The sequence below is a fragment of the Ostrea edulis genome, chromosome 5 (assembly GCF_947568905.1).
Source record: "Ostrea edulis chromosome 5, xbOstEdul1.1, whole genome shotgun sequence".
NCBI classification, from domain to species: Eukaryota; Metazoa; Mollusca; class Bivalvia; order Ostreida; family Ostreidae; genus Ostrea; species Ostrea edulis.
In genome coordinates, this window is record NC_079168.1 from 18,960,938 (window position 1) to 18,983,051 (window position 22,114).

The 22,114-nt window shown below is 41.7% G+C and overlaps 1 protein-coding gene across 1 annotated transcript in view; it reads right to left on the minus strand.

Annotated features, from left to right (window-relative positions):
• The window catches only part of LOC125650954 (uncharacterized), a 102,870-nt gene that overhangs the window by 33,251 nt on the left and 47,505 nt on the right, over positions 1–22,114 (minus strand). The window contains exons 36-70 of the mRNA XM_056166866.1: positions 20,749–22,044; positions 20,303–20,536; positions 19,867–20,054; positions 19,226–19,637; positions 18,125–19,060; positions 17,623–18,003; positions 15,744–16,136; positions 14,413–15,543; positions 14,086–14,203; positions 13,532–13,755; positions 12,882–13,307; positions 12,378–12,594; positions 11,529–11,743; positions 11,122–11,355; positions 9,843–10,094; positions 9,543–9,677; positions 8,893–9,003; positions 8,586–8,798; positions 7,497–7,664; positions 7,271–7,381; positions 6,988–7,173; positions 6,510–6,725; positions 6,115–6,396; positions 5,677–5,916; positions 5,095–5,361; positions 4,802–4,981; positions 4,539–4,646; positions 4,135–4,404; positions 3,529–3,738; positions 2,954–3,253; positions 2,344–2,499; positions 1,910–2,092; positions 1,659–1,820; positions 895–1,104; positions 376–555 (exon numbers count right to left, since the gene is read on the minus strand). Of these exons, the coding sequence (XP_056022841.1) occupies positions 376–555; positions 895–1,104; positions 1,659–1,820; positions 1,910–2,092; positions 2,344–2,499; positions 2,954–3,253; positions 3,529–3,738; positions 4,135–4,404; positions 4,539–4,646; positions 4,802–4,981; positions 5,095–5,361; positions 5,677–5,916; positions 6,115–6,396; positions 6,510–6,725; positions 6,988–7,173; positions 7,271–7,381; positions 7,497–7,664; positions 8,586–8,798; positions 8,893–9,003; positions 9,543–9,677; positions 9,843–10,094; positions 11,122–11,355; positions 11,529–11,743; positions 12,378–12,594; positions 12,882–13,307; positions 13,532–13,755; positions 14,086–14,203; positions 14,413–15,543; positions 15,744–16,136; positions 17,623–18,003; positions 18,125–19,060; positions 19,226–19,637; positions 19,867–20,054; positions 20,303–20,536; positions 20,749–22,044 (10,545 nt within the window). The remainder of the gene's footprint in view (positions 1–375; positions 556–894; positions 1,105–1,658; positions 1,821–1,909; positions 2,093–2,343; positions 2,500–2,953; positions 3,254–3,528; positions 3,739–4,134; positions 4,405–4,538; positions 4,647–4,801; positions 4,982–5,094; positions 5,362–5,676; positions 5,917–6,114; positions 6,397–6,509; positions 6,726–6,987; positions 7,174–7,270; positions 7,382–7,496; positions 7,665–8,585; positions 8,799–8,892; positions 9,004–9,542; positions 9,678–9,842; positions 10,095–11,121; positions 11,356–11,528; positions 11,744–12,377; positions 12,595–12,881; positions 13,308–13,531; positions 13,756–14,085; positions 14,204–14,412; positions 15,544–15,743; positions 16,137–17,622; positions 18,004–18,124; positions 19,061–19,225; positions 19,638–19,866; positions 20,055–20,302; positions 20,537–20,748; positions 22,045–22,114) is intronic.

Consider the following 22,114-nt stretch of genomic DNA (forward strand, 5'->3'; position numbering starts at 1 on the left):
AAGATCCTTATACTATATGATGTTGGATACCAGGCCCATGGTCCACAATGCTCACCTAAGTCAAATTGACATCATAGATGAATAAAATTCTTCAAAAACTTTCATCCCAAAAGGTAATTTAACATTGAAAATAGTATATCAATATACATGTAACTATGTTTATCATATTCTAAAGCAATAACATTAAAAATGCTTTATCCATACCAATTTGAAAAATTGCAGTTTTTGCATTTTTAAAGTGTATGCACCATTGTGGTTCAGACGATGTCGTGAAAATCTACACACTTAATCTCGGACAAAATATTTTAAAATCTGAAGGGAGTTACTAAAAGCCCCTAGATATACTCTCATATAATCTTGACCTCAGCAACCTACCTCTAAAGCTGCCTGCAAGACAATAACTTCCTTGTGGACACACGTCTCCTGTCGTCCCATCTGTTGGTGTGGAGGTGTTGGCACGCGACATGCACCAGTGACCTGAGGCGCAGTCACCCTCTGGGGCGACGAGGCCTGGAGTCTCGCAGTATTTTCCTGGGTCACAGGAACTGCAGGCACCTTGAAATAGTGAAAAGGAAATGGTGTGAGATATACATTCTGTATTTCCTGAACATTTCATCTTGTTAATGAATTGCCTTTTATATTTATTGTCATTAAAATTCAATCTGAGAGAGGAATTAATATCAGAGAGGAATTGATATAAGTGCATATGCACTTATTTTCCCATCTCAACAATTCAAGTGATGTGTATTTAATCATGTTCTTGTTTTATTTGAAATTATACAGTTTAAACTAATTTACACTTCAATTTTTGTCACTTTTCTTGTCTTTCAGCCTGATAGACTACGATGAATACACAGAATCTTCTTATTAACACTTTTAAATGTTCAGACTCACTGGAAGCAGTAAGCTCTGTAGATGGGCTGTAGGTTCCTGAAGGACAAGGATAGGTCATGTTGTAGCCTGTTCCCAGGAGGCAATAGTACCCAGCCGGACAGCTGGCAGGGGTCACAATACCAGTCACATTGCCGTTCTCGTGAGGGTCGCAGTATCTACCGGCAGGGCAGTCTAGACATGTGGCCTGGTTCATCTGATGGTTGTACTTCCCTGTAATCACAATACACGAGACTTAAAAATAATTCAAGTACATCAATATCAGATTAAGGAGGTATACTACATCGTCATAATGGCTGACTTCCTTTTCAAATATGCATAAAAATATAAATATCAGCAATATTTGTCTATTCCTTTTAGATTTAATTGCCTAGCTGAGTAGCTCAGTAGGTTAGTGTGTCAACTGCAAATCTGTAGATCTCGAGTTCCAAGTCCAGCTGGGGTTTTCAACATTTTTTCATATTACTTTCCACTAAAACTGCATTTCTTGACTAAATAAAGTAAATTTGAAAGTTTTCCATTTCAAAATAGTGCTGTAAATATCCTCCACTTTTCATCCATACCAAATTTCTTTGGTGTAGTATTCCTCCTTAAATATGAAATGTACATATATTTTGGAAACCCATTGAAAAAACTTTCCTTTGTATCAGCTAATATGCTGGTCCTCATTCTGAACAGCAAGCACTACTTGTCACACAAGAGTAATATTTCTGTTGATTGTGCATTTTAAGCACCTCATGGCGTATAAGTATGAAAAGTTTGCTAACCTCTTGGACATATGGTTGGTAGAGCACTTCCTGTGGGACAATATGATCCAGCTGGACATTCATAGGCAGATGGAGCTCCTGTAGTTTGGCCCTCAGGGCAATAATACCCTGCAGTGCATGGTCCAGTTTCAGTCACTAGCCCAAGGCCATCGCAGTAATATCCTACAAAGCAAATAACATGTTGTTATAAAAATGGTATAATGACATCCACTGCACACTGCTAACAATCAGCGTCATTGTTGATGGCTTACCGGCAGTACAAGGTTTGCAGTCAGTGACGTTACTGTTTCCTGTGGCATTGGAGAAGGTTCCGATTGGACACTGAGTAGGGGTACCGGAGCCCTCCTCACAATAATGACCAGGTGTACAGATGAAGACGACAGGGTTCGCCTCTGTCTGACCCATTGGACAGTAGTAGCCAGCTTGACAATTTCCTAATGAGAGACAAATTAAAGAAGTCAAATGTTGATTAGTCCTAAGCTTTATCATATAATATAATAAAGCTGAGCATGTTCTAATGTTGACACAACTAATGTTTACTTCAAAAGTCCTTCGCTTCCTGCAATTCATCATCCTTCTAGAGGTAATTCAAAGATTTATACAAATATTTTATTTACAAAAACAGTAATGCTGTCAAGAGAACCACCAACAATTTTCTTATTCCTTTTGTAGAAGCAGTACTTACCTTTAGGAGTAGCTAGTTCATAGTCGTCGCAGTACATCCCTGCCGTACATGATGTGGGGGCAGAAGATCCCTCGGGACAGAAGGACCCTGGCTGACATTTACCCCCGGTGTAGTTATTCGCTGGACAGGTACACACATCTATACTGGTGTAATTCCCTATGGAAAGCATTTCATAATTTGTAGTAACTATTAATTAGAGCAGGTCATGAAATAGCATACCCTGGCTGGCAACATTTTTTATCCAGGATTTCAATTCTAATGAGTACCAGTTACTGTAAATCTTGTCATTTTTAACGTATAGAAAATTTTAGCACATTTGTAAATCCGAAAAAATATACCTGTATTTTATAAAAATAAGCTTTTTGAAAATATATGCACACTCTACTTATGGCACATCGCAACTGATGATTTGCAAAATATTGTTACACAAAAATTAATTTTTAGCATTTTGACCCAATATCAGAAAAAAATAAATCTATACACAAAAATTAATTTTTAGCATTTTAACCCAATATCAGAAAAAAATAAATCTACACAAAAATTTACAGTCTGTGAGTATGTTTAACTGTTACGGCTACTTGAATGCATGTAGAGAAAACATCACCCTTACCAAGCAGCAGTGGTTTAGACTCTGAGGCTCCTCCTGTACAGAACCATCCCTGGCTACAGTTCCCTGTGGGGGCACTTAGTCCCGCCCCAAAACAGTAAGTCCCTGCGTCACACAGCTTACAAGCGGAGGAGCTGCTTTGAGTGGGCAGAGGGTTGTAGGTACCAGCATCACACTTGTATTGGGTGTCGTACTGAGTTCCTGGGGGACAATAGTGACCCACAGGGCAGGGGAAGGAGTTGGGGTCACTCGTGTTCAACACACAGTAGTGGCCACCAGGACATTGGTCACAAGATCCCTTCTCTGAAAACAGACAAAATTTTAAAGACCACAATGATAATCCATTTTGTATAAATCATACTGCAAATTCTAATGTTACATATAAAACAGCATATAATATACTATTCTGAATTAAGATTTCAGTAAAAGCAATATGAATTACAATTTCAGCAAAAATTGAGATATAAATCAAGATTTTGGCAAAAGTGATATAAACAAAAGATTTCAAACTTTAACTACAAAGAATTGCTTCTTTCAGCAAGACAATAAACTGTGAGTAAATTTCTGCGTTATCTTACGTTTGACACTGGTGAATGTTCCTGCAGCACAAGGTGTTGGTGTTGCTGATCCCTTGGGGCAGTACGATCCCACAGGACACTGTCCTCCTATTCCTTTGTGCACCCCCGAGTCTGTGGGTGTGGAGGTGTCGACTCCTGTCTCACAATAATACCCGGCCAAACACTCACCGTCCGGCTGTGATGAGCCAGGGGTGCCACAGAAAGACCCACCTGTAAACATTTTGGTGAGAAAATTTTATTTTTCCATTGACAAAAATTCATTTCTGGATGGTAGATCATTTTTCAATGAAAGTCGGCATGATTTTGTGATGATAATGTTCTTTATTTTAAAATTTACATTCACGTGAATCAAAAAGTACAATTTCACATTCTGTTGTGAAAAATTTGTAAGACACCTTGCTGAGAAAATAAAGTTCTCATGAATAATTTTGTATATACAGTTAAATGTAGTGATGAACAAATTACGTTTGCGAAAATGAAGTCTTGTGAAAAATTTGACAACACATTGGAAAAATGAAGTCTTGCTGACAAATCCTATGACAGATGGGGAAAATGAAGTCTTGTGAAATATAAGTGATTTACGACATTCAATTCCACTGTAAATACCTGTGCAGGGAGTACACTGGGTCTCATTATTAAGTCCTGTGGTGTTTCCGAAAGTTCCTGTGGGACAGGGCTGAAGGTCTGCTCCGGTGCCTTCAGGGCAATAGTAACCCTGGCGACAGACGTCGGCTCGGTCTCTGTTGACACAGTAATGGCCGGCAGGGCAGACATAGCAAGACGAGGCGCCAGTGTGGTTCATGTAAGTTCCGTTCCCACAGGGCTCAGGTTTACTGGATCCCTGAATGCAGTAATTCCCCTCTGGGCAAATGTTACCTGTTTGAAAGAAAATACAATTCCATATGAATGCATCATTTCAAATCAAATGTTTCTAATCTTCTAAACTTCATTCTGAACCCCCCACCCCCCACCCCCAAAGATTGCACAGTTTAAAGTTGATAATATATTACCTGTGCTGCCATCTGTAGGTGTAGATGTGTTAGCTCCCAGGGTGCAGTAGTAGCCCGCCGCACACTCGGCTGTCACTGCTGTCTGTCCATGACCATCACAGTAATAACCTGGCCAAAGCAAAAGTACAAACCAATCATTAATAGGTATTCATTCAAACTTCTTGATGTATAGTACAAGTATAAATGAAATCTCAATAAAATATAATGTAGGTATATCAATACCAATTCCGTTCACAGCATATATGAATAGATGTACAGGTTACCTGGAGAACACTGTAGGCAGTCGTTGATATCTCCCATAGTTGTGGAGTTGAGGAACGTGCCAGGGGGACATGCAGCTGGAGTGTGGGTGCCATTATTACAGTAGTGCCCAGCAGGACACACGTCTCCGTAAGATTTACCCACAGGGGCTGCTTCTTCAGATCCGAGAGTGCAGTAATATCCTGATAAAATTCAAATACGTAATTATTTTCTCTGCTTTTAAACAAAATTGCTCAGTTATTTTCAGAATGACTTTGCTAGTGGTTGTAATGAGTGACTGGTTTGCGGCACAAACCTGCATGGCAGACACCAGACTCTGCTGTGAGTCCCGTTGTTCCGCAGTAATACCCTCCTGTACAGTTGGTACATTCTGAGCTGCTCTTCAAACCCTCCTGGTTACTGAAGGTGCCCAATGGACAACCCACTCCAGTGATACTGCCCACCTCACAGTAACGGCCCGGTGGGCAGATGTTGCCTGTGGTGCCGTCTGTCGGGGTGGAGTTGTAGGCACCACTTGTACAGTAATGTCCCGCCGAGCACTGTGTCACCGATTCCGTATTACCTGAATATAAAGAAATTATGATTAATCATTCTGTTTTAACCCACATACCCTTCTACACTGAAAGGGCAACCTTAAATGAAATTATGCACAGGAAAAATTTAAATGACTGTCTCAAACAAAATTGAAATTTAAAATTACTATTATGAAGACACAAGACACTCCTACTACACTTGACACAGCTATCATTGAGCACTGTTCCTTTTTTTATTTTGGCCTAAGAATGCAAGTACGTGCAAAATATACTTCCAATACCAACTTCTGAGTTTTCCATTCACTGCCAATTCTCCTTATTTGAGTGATAATAATGGACTGTACCTTGTCCGCTGCAGTAGTAGCCGGGATCACAGGGAGTGCACTGTGTGTAGTTGTTCAAACCGGTCTTGTTACTGTATGTACCCTCTGGGCAGAGGTACTCCATGGCTTCCTTAGTTCCCTGCGGGCAGTAGGACCCAGGGGGACAAGCTGAGGGTACAGACACGCCCCGATAACTCCTGTATCTGTTAGTGTAGTTACCCGTCAAGGTCACATTTGGTGCATCAAGTACTTCGTAGTCTCCTATAATGTAATGCATATATTCAATCAACTATAAAAAGCCCTTTCTTCCGCTACAAAAAAATAAATGGATATCATGTCATTGAGAGAATTTCGATGCATTAGTATTGATGAAAATATCAAATATATAAATATTATAAATGCTAAAATCCAATTTTGAAACTCTCACTATTATGTTTGAATATGCACAATAATCCATACCAAAAGCTTTGCAGTATGATCCTGCTGGACAGATGTCACAGACTGACCGGGTCCAGTGGGGTTGGTACATTCCTGATGGACAGCCCGTCTCATTCCAGCTACCTACTTCACAGAAGTGACCTGGGCTGCAGGCGTAAGTGGTGGGCTGTGGTACATCCTGGCCCTCAGGGCAATAATAACCAGCAAAACAGTCTCCATTCGGCAGGGCCAGTCCATAATCCTGGCAGTATTTACCAGCAGTGCAGGGTAGACACAGTGAGTCATTAGTGTTTCCTGTGCGATCTGAAAAGAATATCAACCAGATATATACACATCTGTACATGTAGTAGACCAGGATAACATACTGAATTCTGCAATGTACTCACAGAATACATGTACTGAAACCAAACACTTACTTGAGAATGTCCCGGGCTGGCAGGGTACCTGTGTTGTCGTTCCCTCTGGGCAGTAGTAGCCCATGTCACACTCCCTGGGGTTGGGAACACTGGCTGTTCCATTACAGAAGTAGCCCGCAGAACAGTTACCAGTGGGAGACGACAGCTCATAGATTTCACAGTATTTACCCAGACTGCACGACAGGGGCAGGTTACTTCCTGTTGGGCAATAGTATCCTAAAGGGAAAGAAGATGATTCATTGAATTAAGACTTCATATACTCATCACAAACATACATACTCATACAACATTATATTCATATACTCATATAATATTACAATTGTATACTCAATTAACATTTACAATCATATACAATAGCACAATTTTCATTTCGTAATGAATTCAGTGTTCTGCATTTTAAATTTTTTAGTGAGGATCGATGCCGGTTTTGCATTTATGCTATCTGGTTGAGATTTCACAGCAAATATTTTACACATACCTGGTTCACAAATGCCTCCAGTGTTGTTGAGAGCATACATAGGACAGGAGTAATTGGTACTGTATACAGTGGTGGAGTTGACATGTGCGGTGGGTTTGTCGGAGTAGGCACCACCTGAACAGTACCATCCTGGGGAGCAGTCACCAGTGGGCTCTGCTAGGCCATCTCCATTACAGTACTTACCACCTGATCAAAAAGGAAGAGTCAAGTTTTAGAGGGGAATCCATTAATCGCAAAGATGAACTAAATTGGCTTACTTAACCAGCTAATACTGTAGACTAACCTGTACAAGGTAGACAATCAAATTCACTGTTAGCCCCAGTCTTATTGTTGTAGGTACCAGCTGGACACAGGTGCTGTGTGGAATACTGAGTTCCACTAGGGCAGTAAGAGCCTGAAAAAATCAGGAATAAGTTACATAGCATACTTCGTATTGACCCACTTAAAAACGAACCTGTATAGTTAAACGTAAAGTTCTGTCGGTATATTGTTTATAGGGTCTAGCTTACCCGTGGGACAAGGTGTGGACAAGTATGTGGTAGAGTTGGCCACACAATAATAACCAGGCTCGCATGACTTGCAGATCTTCTGGTGAGTTAGATCATTGTATGTCCCAGCTGGACATGAGACAGGGTCTGTGGTTCCCAGAGGACAATAGTGGGACTCAGGACAGCCACCTAAACAACACAGAAATATCAGTATACTTCAGAATATTGCTGTTGCAGACAACACACTTTATTCTAAACATTGCAAGAAAAGTCCATCCAAACTGATTTTGCACCAAGTGTAATAATTGTGTTTATTTTGACATATCAAATTGCACTGCTGAAGTATAAACATAAATTTTTATTTCATTCAACTCGGTCCACTCATGACATGCACTAGTTAACTAGTCTGAATGACTGACTCATGGCTCATGTTAGTTAACTGGTCTGAGTGACTGACTCATGACTCGTGTTAGTTAACTGATCTGAGTGACTGACTCATGACTCACATTAGTTAACTGGTCTGAGTGACTGACTCATGACTCACACTAGTTAACTGGTCTGGGTGACTGACTCATGACTCACACTAGTTAACTGGTCTGAGTGACTGACTCATGACTTGCGTTAGTTAACTGGTCTGAGTGACTGACTCATGACTCACACTAGTTAACTGGTCTGAGTGACTGACTCATGACTCGCGTTAGTTAACTGGTCTGAGTGACTGACTCATGACTCACACTAGTTAACTGGTCTGGGTGACTGACTCATGACTCACACTAGTTAACTGGTCTGAGTGACTGACTCATGACTCGCGTTAGTTAACTGGTCTGGGTGACTGACTCATGACTCACACTAGTTAACTGGACTGAGTGACTGACTCATGACTCGCGTTAGTTAACTGGTCTGAGTGACTGACTCATGACATGCACTAGTTAACTGGTCTGGGTGACTGACTCATGACTCACACTAGTTAACTGGTCTGAGTGACTGACTCATGGCTCACACTAGTTAACTGGTCTGAGTGACTGACTCATGACTCACGTTAGTTAACTGGTCTGAGTGACTGACTCATGGCTCACACTAGTTAACTGGTCTGGGTGACTGACATCTTACCTCCAAATCCTGTGTTGTTATTATTGGGGGCTGCAGTATCGACTCCACTCTGACAGTAGTAACCCTCAGCACATGGGGCAGTCACATTAGACAGTCCAGGGACATCACAGTAGTATCCTCCATCACACGGCTTACACTCTGACTCAGCCATCAGGAGTTCTGTGGGGTTGTATGTACCGGCAGGACACAGGGAGTAGTTAAAGCCTGTGTTTCCTGGGAAAAAATTTTAAAAAATACAACATCACCCTTCATTTTCATATTGAAAATATTTTGAAAGAATAAGAAATGTTCAGATTTGGATAGGTACCAGTGCAGTATTTGCCAACTGGACAAGGGTCAGCCCTGTCCTTATTAACACAGTAATATCTGGGAGGACACGGGTCGCACAAACTGGCCTGAGTGTGGTTCATGTAGGAACCTGAAACAGAGAAAAAAAGCAAACATAAAATGGAGTATAAGATGTTTCCAAGTTCAAAATAATTCTCTGATGGATTCTAATGATTGACTTTAACTGTGCTATTTAATATTTTTCCAGAATTTAAGTATCCTTTTATTCTTAATTTGTATCTTCATACATTTATGGTTTTGGTTTTAGTATATTTTCTACACTTCCTTTGCCATGGATTTGGAATCTATATGTATTTAAAAGGAATGAGGTTTATAATTTGAGTAAGAGTTATATTTATTTACATCAAATGTCATACATATCTATGAGTAGACATTATTAGACATTGGATATCATTATGTGTTTTGCTTGTAATTGGCTGTGTTGTTTCATGCAGCTTCTACAGTGAAATTCTTCCACAATAAACCATAAACTTCTATCCAAGTCTTCACCGTTATTTTTCAGAGGGTCGGGCAGAAAATAAACTGAGTGTATATTGTGTAAATGCACACTGATTGATTCCATAGCATGACTTTTTAGATAACTCCCTGAATGATGAATTTAGACCTCACCATCTTCACATGGTATGGGTACCGCTGTGCCCTGGGGACAGTAGTTTCCTGCAGGACACACCCCTCCAGTAACCCCATCAGTAGGCTGGCTGACATTGGCTCCTCGGTCACAGTAAAAACCAGCATCACATTCACCTAAAAACAAAAACAAAATTCTCATAAAAACTGTGAACTTTGAACATTAAAATTCTTAATGTTGAAAGGAAGATAGCAAATCTGAATCTGCATTCATTTTACACCAAAGCTACAGAGTAGCTATATTTTCAAACAATTTCAAATATACCGTACAGTATGCCTCACCGGTATAATTAGCCTGTCCGACTGTGTCACAATATTTGCCAAGGGCACAATCAATACAATGGACCTGCATGGACTGCCCAGTGCTTGGGAGGTATGTTCCGATCGGACATGGTACAGGACTTCCTGTTCCCTCGGGACAGTAGTGGCCAGCAGTACAGTAATCTCCATAGGATTGCCCAATAGGATTTTGTTCTGTGGATCCCAGCAGACAATAGTGACCAGCCAAGCATTTACCAGCAGGCAAAGTCAAACCTATGATCAAGATAGCATTTTTGTGGATTAACTGATAAAACTTTACATAAGTCGGTAACTATTTACTCATCATAATTTTTACGAAAAAAGAGAAAAAAGGGAGAAGGAAAAATATACGAAACCAGCAAATTTAATACATTAAAATTATGAAACAACATTCAACTTTTAATATTTTTTATTACCGTATAAACTCGCCTACAAGTCGGGAGTCAATTTTTGGTCCAAAACTCTATGTCCAACTTATAGGCGTGTCCTAATAAGATTGGTATTTTTCTGGGCGACATAATGTAGTGTTTTTTAAGCAACTCCGACGATTATCATGGACTACCACACAAATGATTATTGTTCACAAATATCTAGACATATCGTATTGTTTATGTATTTTAAAATTATGTATAATGTACAAGTATTTACATATTTTTATCTAGTTAAAAATTATTTACATACTGGTAACAAATTCTTTCAATTCAACTAATCTATCGTTTATCGGTAAAATTGAATTACGAACCCGATTTAATATTGAAATATTCATATGTATACCGGCTGAAATATATTTCATAAAAGATCGAATATTGTTAACAGATAATTTCTTGACTCTTAAAAACTTAATTGTTGATACAATGAATTATACCGGAATCCCACAATAACTGTTTTCGAGAGGCGCGTGCCACTAAGTAAACATGGTGTCAGGTACTGGTAATTAGGAGACCATAATTGCTTAGGTAAACAAGTGATCATTGCCCATAATAAATCAAGGGTTGTATTTAAACCCCAAACAGATACGGCTTGGATATTGAGCACCTCATAATTATTAATTTCTCAAAATATTTTTTTGAAACAGGTAAAAACACTAGAGCATTGACTTGAAATTGTCAACCGATTCTGACAAAAATTTGTACCGACTTACAAGTGGGTCAATGGCAAATTCCTACAAAATAACCTTAAAAAATACAACCGACTTATAGGCGGACCGACTTATCGGCGAGTATATACGGTACAATTATAACTGTATGTAATTTCTACAAACCCTGTGCATTGCAGTACCACCCTGGTGTGCACTGTTCACATGATGACATATTATGGAGGCCAGTCAGGTTTCTGAAGGTTCCTGTGGGACATTTAGTTTCCAGTCCTGAGCCAGCTGGACAATAGGCTCCTGAAGGGCAGATGTACCCAGTGGTGCCATCTGTTGGTGAGGAGGAGTTAGCTCCACTTGAACACACATAGCCAGCACTGCAGGGGGCTGTGGGTTCTGTCAAACCTGCACAGAAAAAACAAATTCCATCATCACAAATAAAACTTTCAATTTGTAAATTCAATCCTATCCTATTTTCACTTTATATTTCTTTGAAAAGCTTCAACACTGCCTGTCCAATACAATTTTATTTTCACAACAATGAAATTGTTTCCCAACACTAAAGACTGAACTGTTACCTGGAGCATCACAGTAATAACCCGCAGAACAGGGCAGACAGGAGCTGGCTGTCTGCAGCTTGGTGCCGTTGTTAAAGGACCCCTCAGGACAGGGGTATGTGGTACTGCTGGGGGTGCTCTGGGGGCAGTAGTGACCCCGGGGACAATCTGTGGGTGTCACCACACCTGTTCCATTGATTCCTAGAGTGGCTGCTGCTTCCAGAGGATCACAGTAACTACAGGTATAACCACAATTTCATTACGGACACAAACATAAAATAGCATACGGTCATAAATAAGGGAACGTTCATGATAATCTTTAACACATTGGATTTCTTTATTCCTTCAAGAAGTTTATGATATAATCAAATGGAATACCCACCCACACCACGCCCTCAAAAAAAGCTTGTAATGAAACATTTTCCAGGAAGTATGCAAGTTTTTACAATTTTAAATAGTTTTACCTGTATTTTTACACTCTTTCTTCTTAATGTATTTGAAAACTGTTTTCTAAGGAACACTTAAGGAGGTATGCTACACCAGAGAAATTTGATTTGGATGAGAAGTGGAGGATATGCACAACAATATTTTGAAATTGAAAACTTTCAAATTTACTTTATTTAGTCAAAAAATGCAGTTTTAGAAGTAAGCAATCTGAAAAAAATTTAAAACCCCTCCTGGACTTAAACACACGATCTACAGTTCAGCAGTCGACGTGCTAACCTACTGAGCTACTCAGCTAGGCGATGATTTTTTAAATGAATAGACATATATTGCTGATATTCATATTTTCATCCATGTTTTAAAAGGAAGTCAGCCATTATGACGATGTAGAGTAACTCCTTAAATTCAAGATACATCTACACTCACCTTCCTGCTGGACAAGGCAGACATGATGTAGACCCCAAACTGTCTTGATAAGACCCAGCAACACAGGGCACAGGCTGTCCTGAACCAGCAGGGCAATAGTGACCCATGGTGCAGTTATAATCAGTGGGTGTGGCACTGTCCTGTCCCCCGGGGCAGTAAAATCCAGCAGAGCAGGGGCCAGTCACATTGGTATTGGCAGTTCCAGCACAGTAGTAACCTGTTTTAATAAAGTATTAAAAGTCAAAACATTCTTCCATGAGTCATGTGTTGTGGGGAGAGGGGAGGGGATAAAAATTTCATTTATGAATGGACACCAACAGTGAAATCTAACAGAAAATTTTAAATATTAAGATGAAAAAAATGTTTACGTGTATTCATTAATACTGGATGAGTTACACGTAGTGCAGAACTGAAATGTTTATGTGTATTTATCAATACACATAGTGCAGAACTGATGTCTCTTTTCTGCTTCTGGTGTCTTTGACAGGTGTTTTGGGGTCTCACCTGGAGTACACTGTAGACAGTTACTGGAGTTGGTGTTCCCCTCTGTGTTGGACATGGTGCCTGCTGGACATGGTGTGGGTGTTCCTGATCCTGCTTCACAGTAGTACCCTGCTGGACACACATTTCCTGGTGGGTCAGGACGAGTACTGCTGGCATTGCAGTAATATCCCGCATCACAGTCTCCTTCAGGGGCAGACAATCCAGACTGCAGACAGTACTTTCCTGGGTCACAGTTGACGGGGTAGTTTGTTCCGCTGGGACAGTAGGTACCTGGCCAGCACTGCCCACCTGTGTAGTTGGCCAGTGGACAGGTACAGTCTGGGAGGTTGGTCTGATTAGCAGTGGTAGTGGGCTGGGCCATGAAAGAACCACCTGTGCAGTACCACCCAGCAGTGCAGTTACCCGAGGGGGCACCCAGTCCATCAGCTAGCAAATAAAAACACATATTTTGTTTTTATCTTTTTGTTCAAAACTGGATTATTTTCATGAGTAATATCATCTGAAGGCCATGAACAGAAATTCATTTAATTTAGATATCATCTGACGCCAATGGTTTTAAAAAAGAAGTTCTGAATGAATTATCACAACATTTTATGGCGTTTGTTTCATACATGTTTTTTGTGTTTTTTTAACATCAATTACACACTCACTTTCACAGTATTGTCCAGGTGGACAGGTCAGACAGTCAGTGAGGGAGTGGCTGGCATTGACCGGATTGTACGTTCCTTTAGGACATGGGTACTGGTATGGATTGCTGGTTCCTATTGGACAGTAGTATCCCGGGGGACAGAGTTGCTCCGAGAAGGCTGTTGAGTTCTCCACACAGTAGTAACCCAGAGGACACAGGGTGCAGTTAGTCTGACCCGTGCTGTCACTGAAGACAAATGTCAAATGAAATCAACTTTTAAAAGAATCAAATGTTTCATTTAGCGAATGGGAACAAAAGTCAAAAGTTTTAGTGAGGATTAACTTGAAGTTCATCCTTCCTAATAAACACACTCTATAATTTCAAATCACTAAGTAAACAACTTTCAAATCGAAGTTGCACACAAGATCAACCATTTTTCTCTATAAACAATTGCACATAAACACAGAACATTATCAACAAACATTTACACAGGTCTGAAACATTCTGTTACTTCCAGTTTGCACATGCAATATGTGGCAGAATGATTTGAACAACATTGTTTACATATATTCATACCTATATTGACCGGCTGGGCATGGTAGCGGAGTGATGGTAGCCTCTGGGCAGTAACTCCCTATGGGACACACTCCTCCCACGCCTGTGTTATTCCCTGCAGGACTGGCCGTGTCCACACCTTACATACAAAACAAAGCATCAGCAAACATTCTAATGCATCAATATCCAAACATTCTAATGCATCAATATCCAAACATTTTCCTTCATTCAATTCTCTCTTCACCTGGTTGTTTTGAGAAAAAAAAATTCTTTTGAAGACAGCAACATTAGACTGAATGAAAATTTCCCTAGAGCCATTGACTGACCTGATGTACAGAAGAGACTGACCTGATGTACAGAAGAATCCTGGGTTACAATTTCCACTGACAACTGACAGTCCCGAAACTTGACAGTACTTCCCTCCATCACACTGAGTACACTGACTGACGTTGGCTAGGCCGGACACTGGGTTGTAGGTTCCTGCAGGACAAGGCTGGACATCTGCTCCGGTCTGGTAGGGGCAGTAGTATCCTGGTGGACACAGGTCAGCTCGGTCTTTGTTTACACAGTAATAGCCCTCTGGACAGTCATAACAGGAGGAAGCACCTGTGTGGTTGGTGTAAGTGCCATTTGGACAGAACAGGTGTTGTGGAGAGCCAGCAGGGCAGTATGAGCCCGCTGGACATATGTTTCCAGTGATTCCATCATATGGGGCAAATGTACTGGCTCCTCCAGTGCAATAGAATCCCTGAGTGCAGTCACCTGAGACTGCAGAAAGCCCAGTGCTATTACAGAATTTACCCGGCTCACACGACAGACAGGCAGTCTGATTGGTGCTTCTGGTGTTTGGATTGTATGTACCTGCTGAGCAGGCTGTGGGTTGGTAGCTCTTCTCTGGACAGTAGTGGCCAGCTGGACATTCATCACCATATGATTTACCAACAGGATTTGCCTCCTCTGAACCATTTGTGCAATAGTAACCAGCCAAACATGACCCTGTTGAAGCATTAAGATTGGAAGATGAGCAGTACTCTCCAGGTGGACAGAAAGTACAGTCATTCAATGATGGAAGCTTGTCTCTATCTCCGTAAGTTCCCTTTGGACAAGGTGTGGGGTAGGACCAGCCCACCTCACAGTACGATCCCTGGGGACAAGGGCCGCCAGCAGCCGAAAGTGATGGTGTAGGAGAGGAAGACTTCAGGACACAATAATATCCAGCAAAGCACTGTCCTGTCGGTTCAGTGATGTTCTCCGAGTCACAATAGTACCCTGGAGAGCAGTCTGTGCATTCAGCCACACTCTCCAGGCCTGTTGTGTTACTATATGTTCCCACTGGACAGGGGTTCTGTCGGTCAGTCTGTGTCCCATTAGGACAATAGAATCCTGCTGGGCAGTCTTTGGGTAGTACAACGCCATGGGATGTAGCATTTACTCCACTCTGCTGTTCTGCGATGGCCTCAGTCTGTGAACAATATTTTCCTGAAAAGAGTGCAAAGTTACACTTGAACACAGAAATCTAACTAATTTACCTTTTCATCTGAAACTATGATACATTCCTATTTTGTCTTCCGATTCACTTTTCATCAGATATCTAATTTTCAATTCAAACATGTATAATTTTCCACAATGCTTTAATTTCAACCAATCCTTGAACAGAAAAAATTAAAAAAAAACCTCACCAGCAGGACACTCTGTACAAGCCCCTTGTCCAGCAAGAGGCTGATAGTAACCAGATGAGCAAGGTGTCTGAGAGGGACTGCCCTGCGGACACATATGCCCTGCCAGACATTGTTTGCCAGGAGGCTGTGGAACAATTGAACCTTCTGGACAATACCAGCCGACATCACAGTCACCATTAGGCAATGCTCGACCTGTTCCTGAACAGTACATGCCAGCTGTACATGGAAGACATGTGGAGACATTATACGCCCCATACCAGTTGTTGTAGGTTCCTTCAGAGCATGGTATGGCATAAGAACTGGCTTGTGGACAGTAGTGTCCCTTAGGACAGATGTCTCCATACGTCTCATTGACTGGGTTCATTAAAATGGCACCTCCACTGCAGTAGTAGCCTGTTAGGTAACAAAGTTGTGGTTGTAGAGACTTCTTTCAAGAAAAATTTTCATACTATTAATCTTAAATGTGCATTTAGGTATGTTATATTGATTTTGTTGTATGAGGAATTATGAATTAGTAATTACATATTGCAAATATTTATATTGACAATATGAAAATGTCTTACTCTTAACAATTTAACAAGGCAACCGACTTGTGGCCTCAATTGCCTCTATATAAGCCCTGTTTTTAATTGTATAGCCTTTATCGCAATTCACCTTTGAATTAGAATGCTTTGGCCGATATAGTATTGCGTTGTGTGACGACACAATTGAATCTGTTTGTAATACAATTGCGAAATGCAACAGAAACTCTCATTGGTCCATATGTATAAGTCCGCCCAAATTCCCTTATACGGGAGTAGTCAGCATTTGAAAACATGACGGCCAGATGCTATATGGAAAAAAAAACTTCAAAGGAAGAAAGAGAAAAAGTTGTATTCTTTGTTGCTGTCTCATAAATTTAATATAAAAAAATCCTAACATATTTTCCTACTATACTTGTGTCCAAACATACCTTCAAATATTTATTAAAGTCCCATACGACCCAAAATTTCGATCACAGCTTTTGATGATTTCGTTCGTAGACGTAGCCATGTTAGGTAGCCGAATCCCGGTTCATTTCCATATTGGCACAATAGCGTCTAGATGTGTACTAATACCCCACAAATATTTTAGCTAAATTGTTTAAATAATATACCACCCCAGTCCTATTAAATGATAATTATTCAATTAGCTAAACTCACGGCAGTGCGGCTTTCATTAGTCATGAGCGGCCGCGCCGGCCGGTCTCCATCTAATGTCCTTATGTAGCATTTTCGTTCATCTAGAGCTTAATTTTACCTTTACAAAAACTGGTACTAAAATGTTTTAATTTCTATTAATTATTCGTGTTGATAATAAATGAAGAGCGAATACATAACTTACAACCGATTTTATGAATAGATACCAATAGCAAGAGTTCGAATAGACCGGCTACCTAACATGGCTACGTCAACAAACGAAATCATTTGAAGATGCGAGTTTTCGGGTGGTGTGTGGCTTTAATGAATATTTGAAGGTATGTTTGGACGCAAGTATATAGTAGGAAAATATGTTAAGATTTTTTTATATTGAGTTTATGAGACAGCAACACAAGAATACACCGATTTCAGGCCTCAACCGTCCGCAGCTTTTTGTGACCCGTAAATCGAAGGTTTTTATAAGAGGTGGATCTTTTCAGAGAGCTATGTACAGTTCTCCAGCTACACTGAATCCGCTCGAGAAAGTGGGCCGGCTGTAATCGGCCAATGAAAACTCTTGTTGTATTACATCAAACATGTCATTCAAATTGTTCAATCGTCTTGTTCAATTGTGTCGTCACACAACGCAATACTATATCGGGTAAAGCGTTCTAATTCAAAGGTGAATTGCGATAACTAGAAAACATTTTGTGCATCATTACCTGGTAAACATTCTCCTGTGACATTATCTAGACCTGCCACATCACAGTAATGTCCTCCAAGACACGAAATCGGAGCAGACGATCCTTCTGGACAGAAAGTACCCGCCTGGCATTTCCCGCCAATACTCTGAGCTGGGCAGTCACATGTTGAACCAGTGTCGTTACCCAGCACTGCTGGTTGGCTGGACCAAGAGCCAGATGTACAGTACCAGCCTCCAGCACACTTTCCAGCAGGCAGAGGCAGCCCTGGAGTAGGGCAGTATTCCCCAGGAGGACAGATCTGACATAGACTGGAATCCTTCGCACCTGTGATGTTGTTGTATGTGCCATTTGAACATGGATATTGATAGGCAAACTCTGTGGCCACTGGACAGTAGTATCCTGGAAAGACAATTCAATTTCTGCTTTCAAAATCTGCCACTTTTATACACATGTGTAAATCTAAAAGGCATGGTTGAAAATTATGAATTAGGAGCAACTGAATAGAATTCCCTGTTATTACCTTCAGGACACAATGTAATGCTGCTGCTACCAGAGGGGCAGTAATAACCAGTGGGACAGGTGGTACAGTTGGACTGTTGGTCAGTCAGAGTGTAGGTTCCGGCTGTACAGTTAATGGCTATACTGGATCCTGCTGGACAATAAGTTCCAGCTGGACATGGTCCACCAGTGGAATCAGTGCTAGGGGGACTTGATGAATTGGACCCACCAGCACAAAAGAATCCAGGATTACAGATTCCAGTAGGGTACTCCAGACCTGGAACATCACAGTAATATCCAGGTGTGCACTGTTGGCACTCGGATTCTGCCTGGAGCATAGTCCGATTGTTGAACGTTCCAGCTGGACACTGGATTGGGTCCTGTGTCTGAAGTGTACAGTAATGTCCAATGGGGCAAGGCCCAGCATCACCAGATGTGGAACCGCTGGGCGTCTCATCATCAGAGCCACTTCTGCAGAAGTAACCAGCAGCACATGGACCAGCCACTGCGGTCAGATTGGTCACATCACAATAGAATCCTCCCGTACATTGGGTACATTCAGTTACATTGGACAGTCCTGTACTTGGGTTGAAGGTACCAGCTGGGCAAGTTTGCCAAACATGTCCAGTCCCCTCGGGACAATAGAACCCAGCTGGACAGGCCTGAGGACTTGATCCTGTGGTGCAGTATCTACCAGCTGGACAGATTTGACACACAGAATTCAGAGTAGTGTCTGTATAATACCCTGGATCACATGGGATGGCAGTGGGAGTCCCCTCTGGACAGTAATGACCGATTGGACAAACATTGCCGGTGACTCCATCATTCGGTGTGGCTGTGGTGGCATTGCCTGCACAGTAATACTGAGCTGAGCAGTTTCCTTGTGGAGCAGTCATTCCGTAGTTGGGACAAAACATCCCTGGAGTACATCCAGTACACTCAGATAGGTACTGAAGACCTGCAAAACAAAGGTTACCATATTCAATCTTTCTTCATGCTTTACATTGCTGACAAGGAAAATCTGGTGGTGGATTTTTATTTTCTTTGAGTTAATTTTTTCCATATTGAATTCAACACAAAGATTCAAATTTAATACGGTATGCTCTAACTACATATACATTACCTTGTGTTGGGCTGAATGTCCCTGGAGGACATAGCGTGGTGCTATTAGACCCCACCGGACAGTAGGCCCCAGCATTACATATCTTGCCAGTAGTGCCATCTGTGGGTGTGGCAGTGGAGGCTCCCTGTATGCAGACATATCCACCATGGCAGTCTCCTGAGGGTGCTGATAGTCCTTCCTGTCCACAGAACTTCCCTCCAGGGCAGGTAATACAATCACTGGCTGACTTCAGAAGAGATTGGTCACTGTAGGTACCATTTGGACAGCCAAACTCGGAGGAGTACTTGGTTCCATTAGGACAGTAGTAGCCTGGTTGACAGGGTGTTGGGTTCTGGACACCAGTTGAGCAGAAAGTGCTGTTTTGTATAGTGCCATCACAGAAGTAGCCCTCTGGGCAGTTCTTGCAGGTTCCCTATTGTACAAAGGAAACTACATTTATAATGGATCCATCAAACTACCTAAATGGTTACATGTATTTCAATTACCGATGAAAGTAATAATGCTGCTCAATATTTTGCTAAATTGCAGTTTGAAAACACTTGATAATTTTAAACATGTTAAAATGAATATACATGTACATTGTATACTATAGAAAATCGATGGATGTCCTACAAAAAACCATTTTGGGCATTATAATTTACCTGTCCCACTTCATTTTGGTATGAACCTGAGGGGCAGGATACTTCCGAAGGGCTTCCAGCTGGACAGTAGTGACCAGGGGTACACGTGTAGGCTGTGGGGTTACTGACATTCTGACCGGCAGGACAGTAGTACCCAACAGCACAGGGACCAGTGGGTGCTGACAAGCCCGTTGTCTCGCAATAGTTCCCTATTAAAAACACACCACAGATTCATCCAATGATACAGGATTTACATTCAACACTGCAACATGACAAAAGAATTTTACAACAGTAGCAAAAATTTTAGGCAATTTTTTGTCCATAACTGGTGAATCATGCAAGGAAACTTCAATGTGGCTAATCACAAAATGGTCTTCCTTTCCCAATGAATCACAAGTTCTGCACTTCCCTATTTCTACAGGTTAAAGTTATTCAGTGGTGGGAAAGCATAAATTACCTTCTGTGCAAAGTTTACATCCTGAGAAGTCCACATTTCCAGTTGCATTGGTAAAATAGCCTGGAGGACAGCCCTGTGGGACGGCAGTTCCCTGGGGGCAGTAGTAACCAGTTGGACAGGTACCACCAGAGGCGTCATTCTGTGGGTCAGATCGTGTGGCTCCCAAAGTGCAGTAGTAGCCTGCATCACATGGCCCCGTCACATTGGTCAAACCAGAAGAGCCACAGTAGTATCCTGAAAGTAACACATTTATTGGATACTAACTCAATGGAAAATGAAATGATCCCCTAAGGATAAATACTAGGCAGACAAATAGAATCCATGCACTGGTGAATATTTTCCAATTTCATTATCAGAATACAAATTCAATATACATGTACAGAGTACAGAGCTTGAATGTATTATTATCATAACAATGGGGAGGGAGAGGGGGAAATCCCACATACCTGGAGTGCACGACTGAGGCTGGTCTGATCCAGCTGGACAGAATTCTCCTGGTTGACACTTCCCTCCTGTTTGGTTGACTGGACAGAAACAGGAAGACATGGTATAGTTAAAGGTGGTGATGTCGGTGGGTTGGTTCGACCATGCTCCCCTTACACAGTACCAGCCTGCCATACAATCCCCAGTGGGGAGGGGCAGTCCGGGTGTGGCACAGTATTTACCAGGATCACATGGAACACAGTCAGCACTGGACTGCTTGCCTGTGTAGTTATTATAAGTCCCTATACTGCATGCATATTGGTACATGCTACCAGTTCCTGCCATGCAGTAATGGCCATTGGGGCAATCATTTCCTAGATAGGTAGTGGAATTCTCTGGACAGTAATAACCAGCTGGACACTGTATACATTCAGCCAGGCCAGTAGATGAACTGTAAGTTCCTGCAGGACAACCCAGTGGGTATGATGTTCCATTGGGACAGTAGCTTCCTATGGGACATGGTCCTCCTGTGGAGTCTACCACTGGGTTGTTAGGAGACTGGGCTCCCTCTAAACAGTAGAATCCAGCCGAACAGTCTCCTGAAGGCTCTGTGAGGCCTGTGGAACCACAGTATTTCCCATAAGAACAATGCGTACATTCTGTTTGCAGTGTCAATTTGGTCTGGTTGTTGAAGGTTCCTTGTGGACATGGTTGAGGTGTTGTGGTCTGCTGAGGACAGTAGTGACCCGTTGGACATGGTCCAGCGACTCCAGTGTTGTTGACATCAGGTGATGGTGTGTTTGATCCGGAGGTACAGTAGTATCCAGCATTACATTTACCAGCAACTGTTGTGGCATTTAGCTTATCACAATACCATCCTCCAGTACACTGTGTACAGTTATCTGCATTCCACAGACCCATGGAAGAACTGAATGTTCCAAGGGGGCAAGATTCCCAGACTTGTCCAGTGCCCTCAGGGCAGTAATACCCAGGTGGACAATCATCAGGAGTCAGACCGGTAATACAATAATGCCCTGGTGTGCAGTTCCAGCATTCAGCAGCCCCAGTGTTGGTCATGTACTTGCCATCAGGACAGGGCACTGGTACAGCAGTACCCTCTGGGCAGTAATGTCCTACTGTACATGGGTTTCCAGTAGTTGTGTCATTGGGGGTGGCAGATATTGATTTTCCTGAGCAGTAGTACCCGGCAGCACATGGCCCTGTAGGTGATGTCAGACCTTGTGTGTCACAGTATTGCCCTCCTGAGCAGTCTGTACATTCTGCAGCCAGTGCTAGTCCAGTGCTGTTGGACCAGGTACCTATAAAAAGTCAAAGCATTTTATTATAACTGTATATAGATTGGAAAAAATCAATACTTTCATAAAAAAA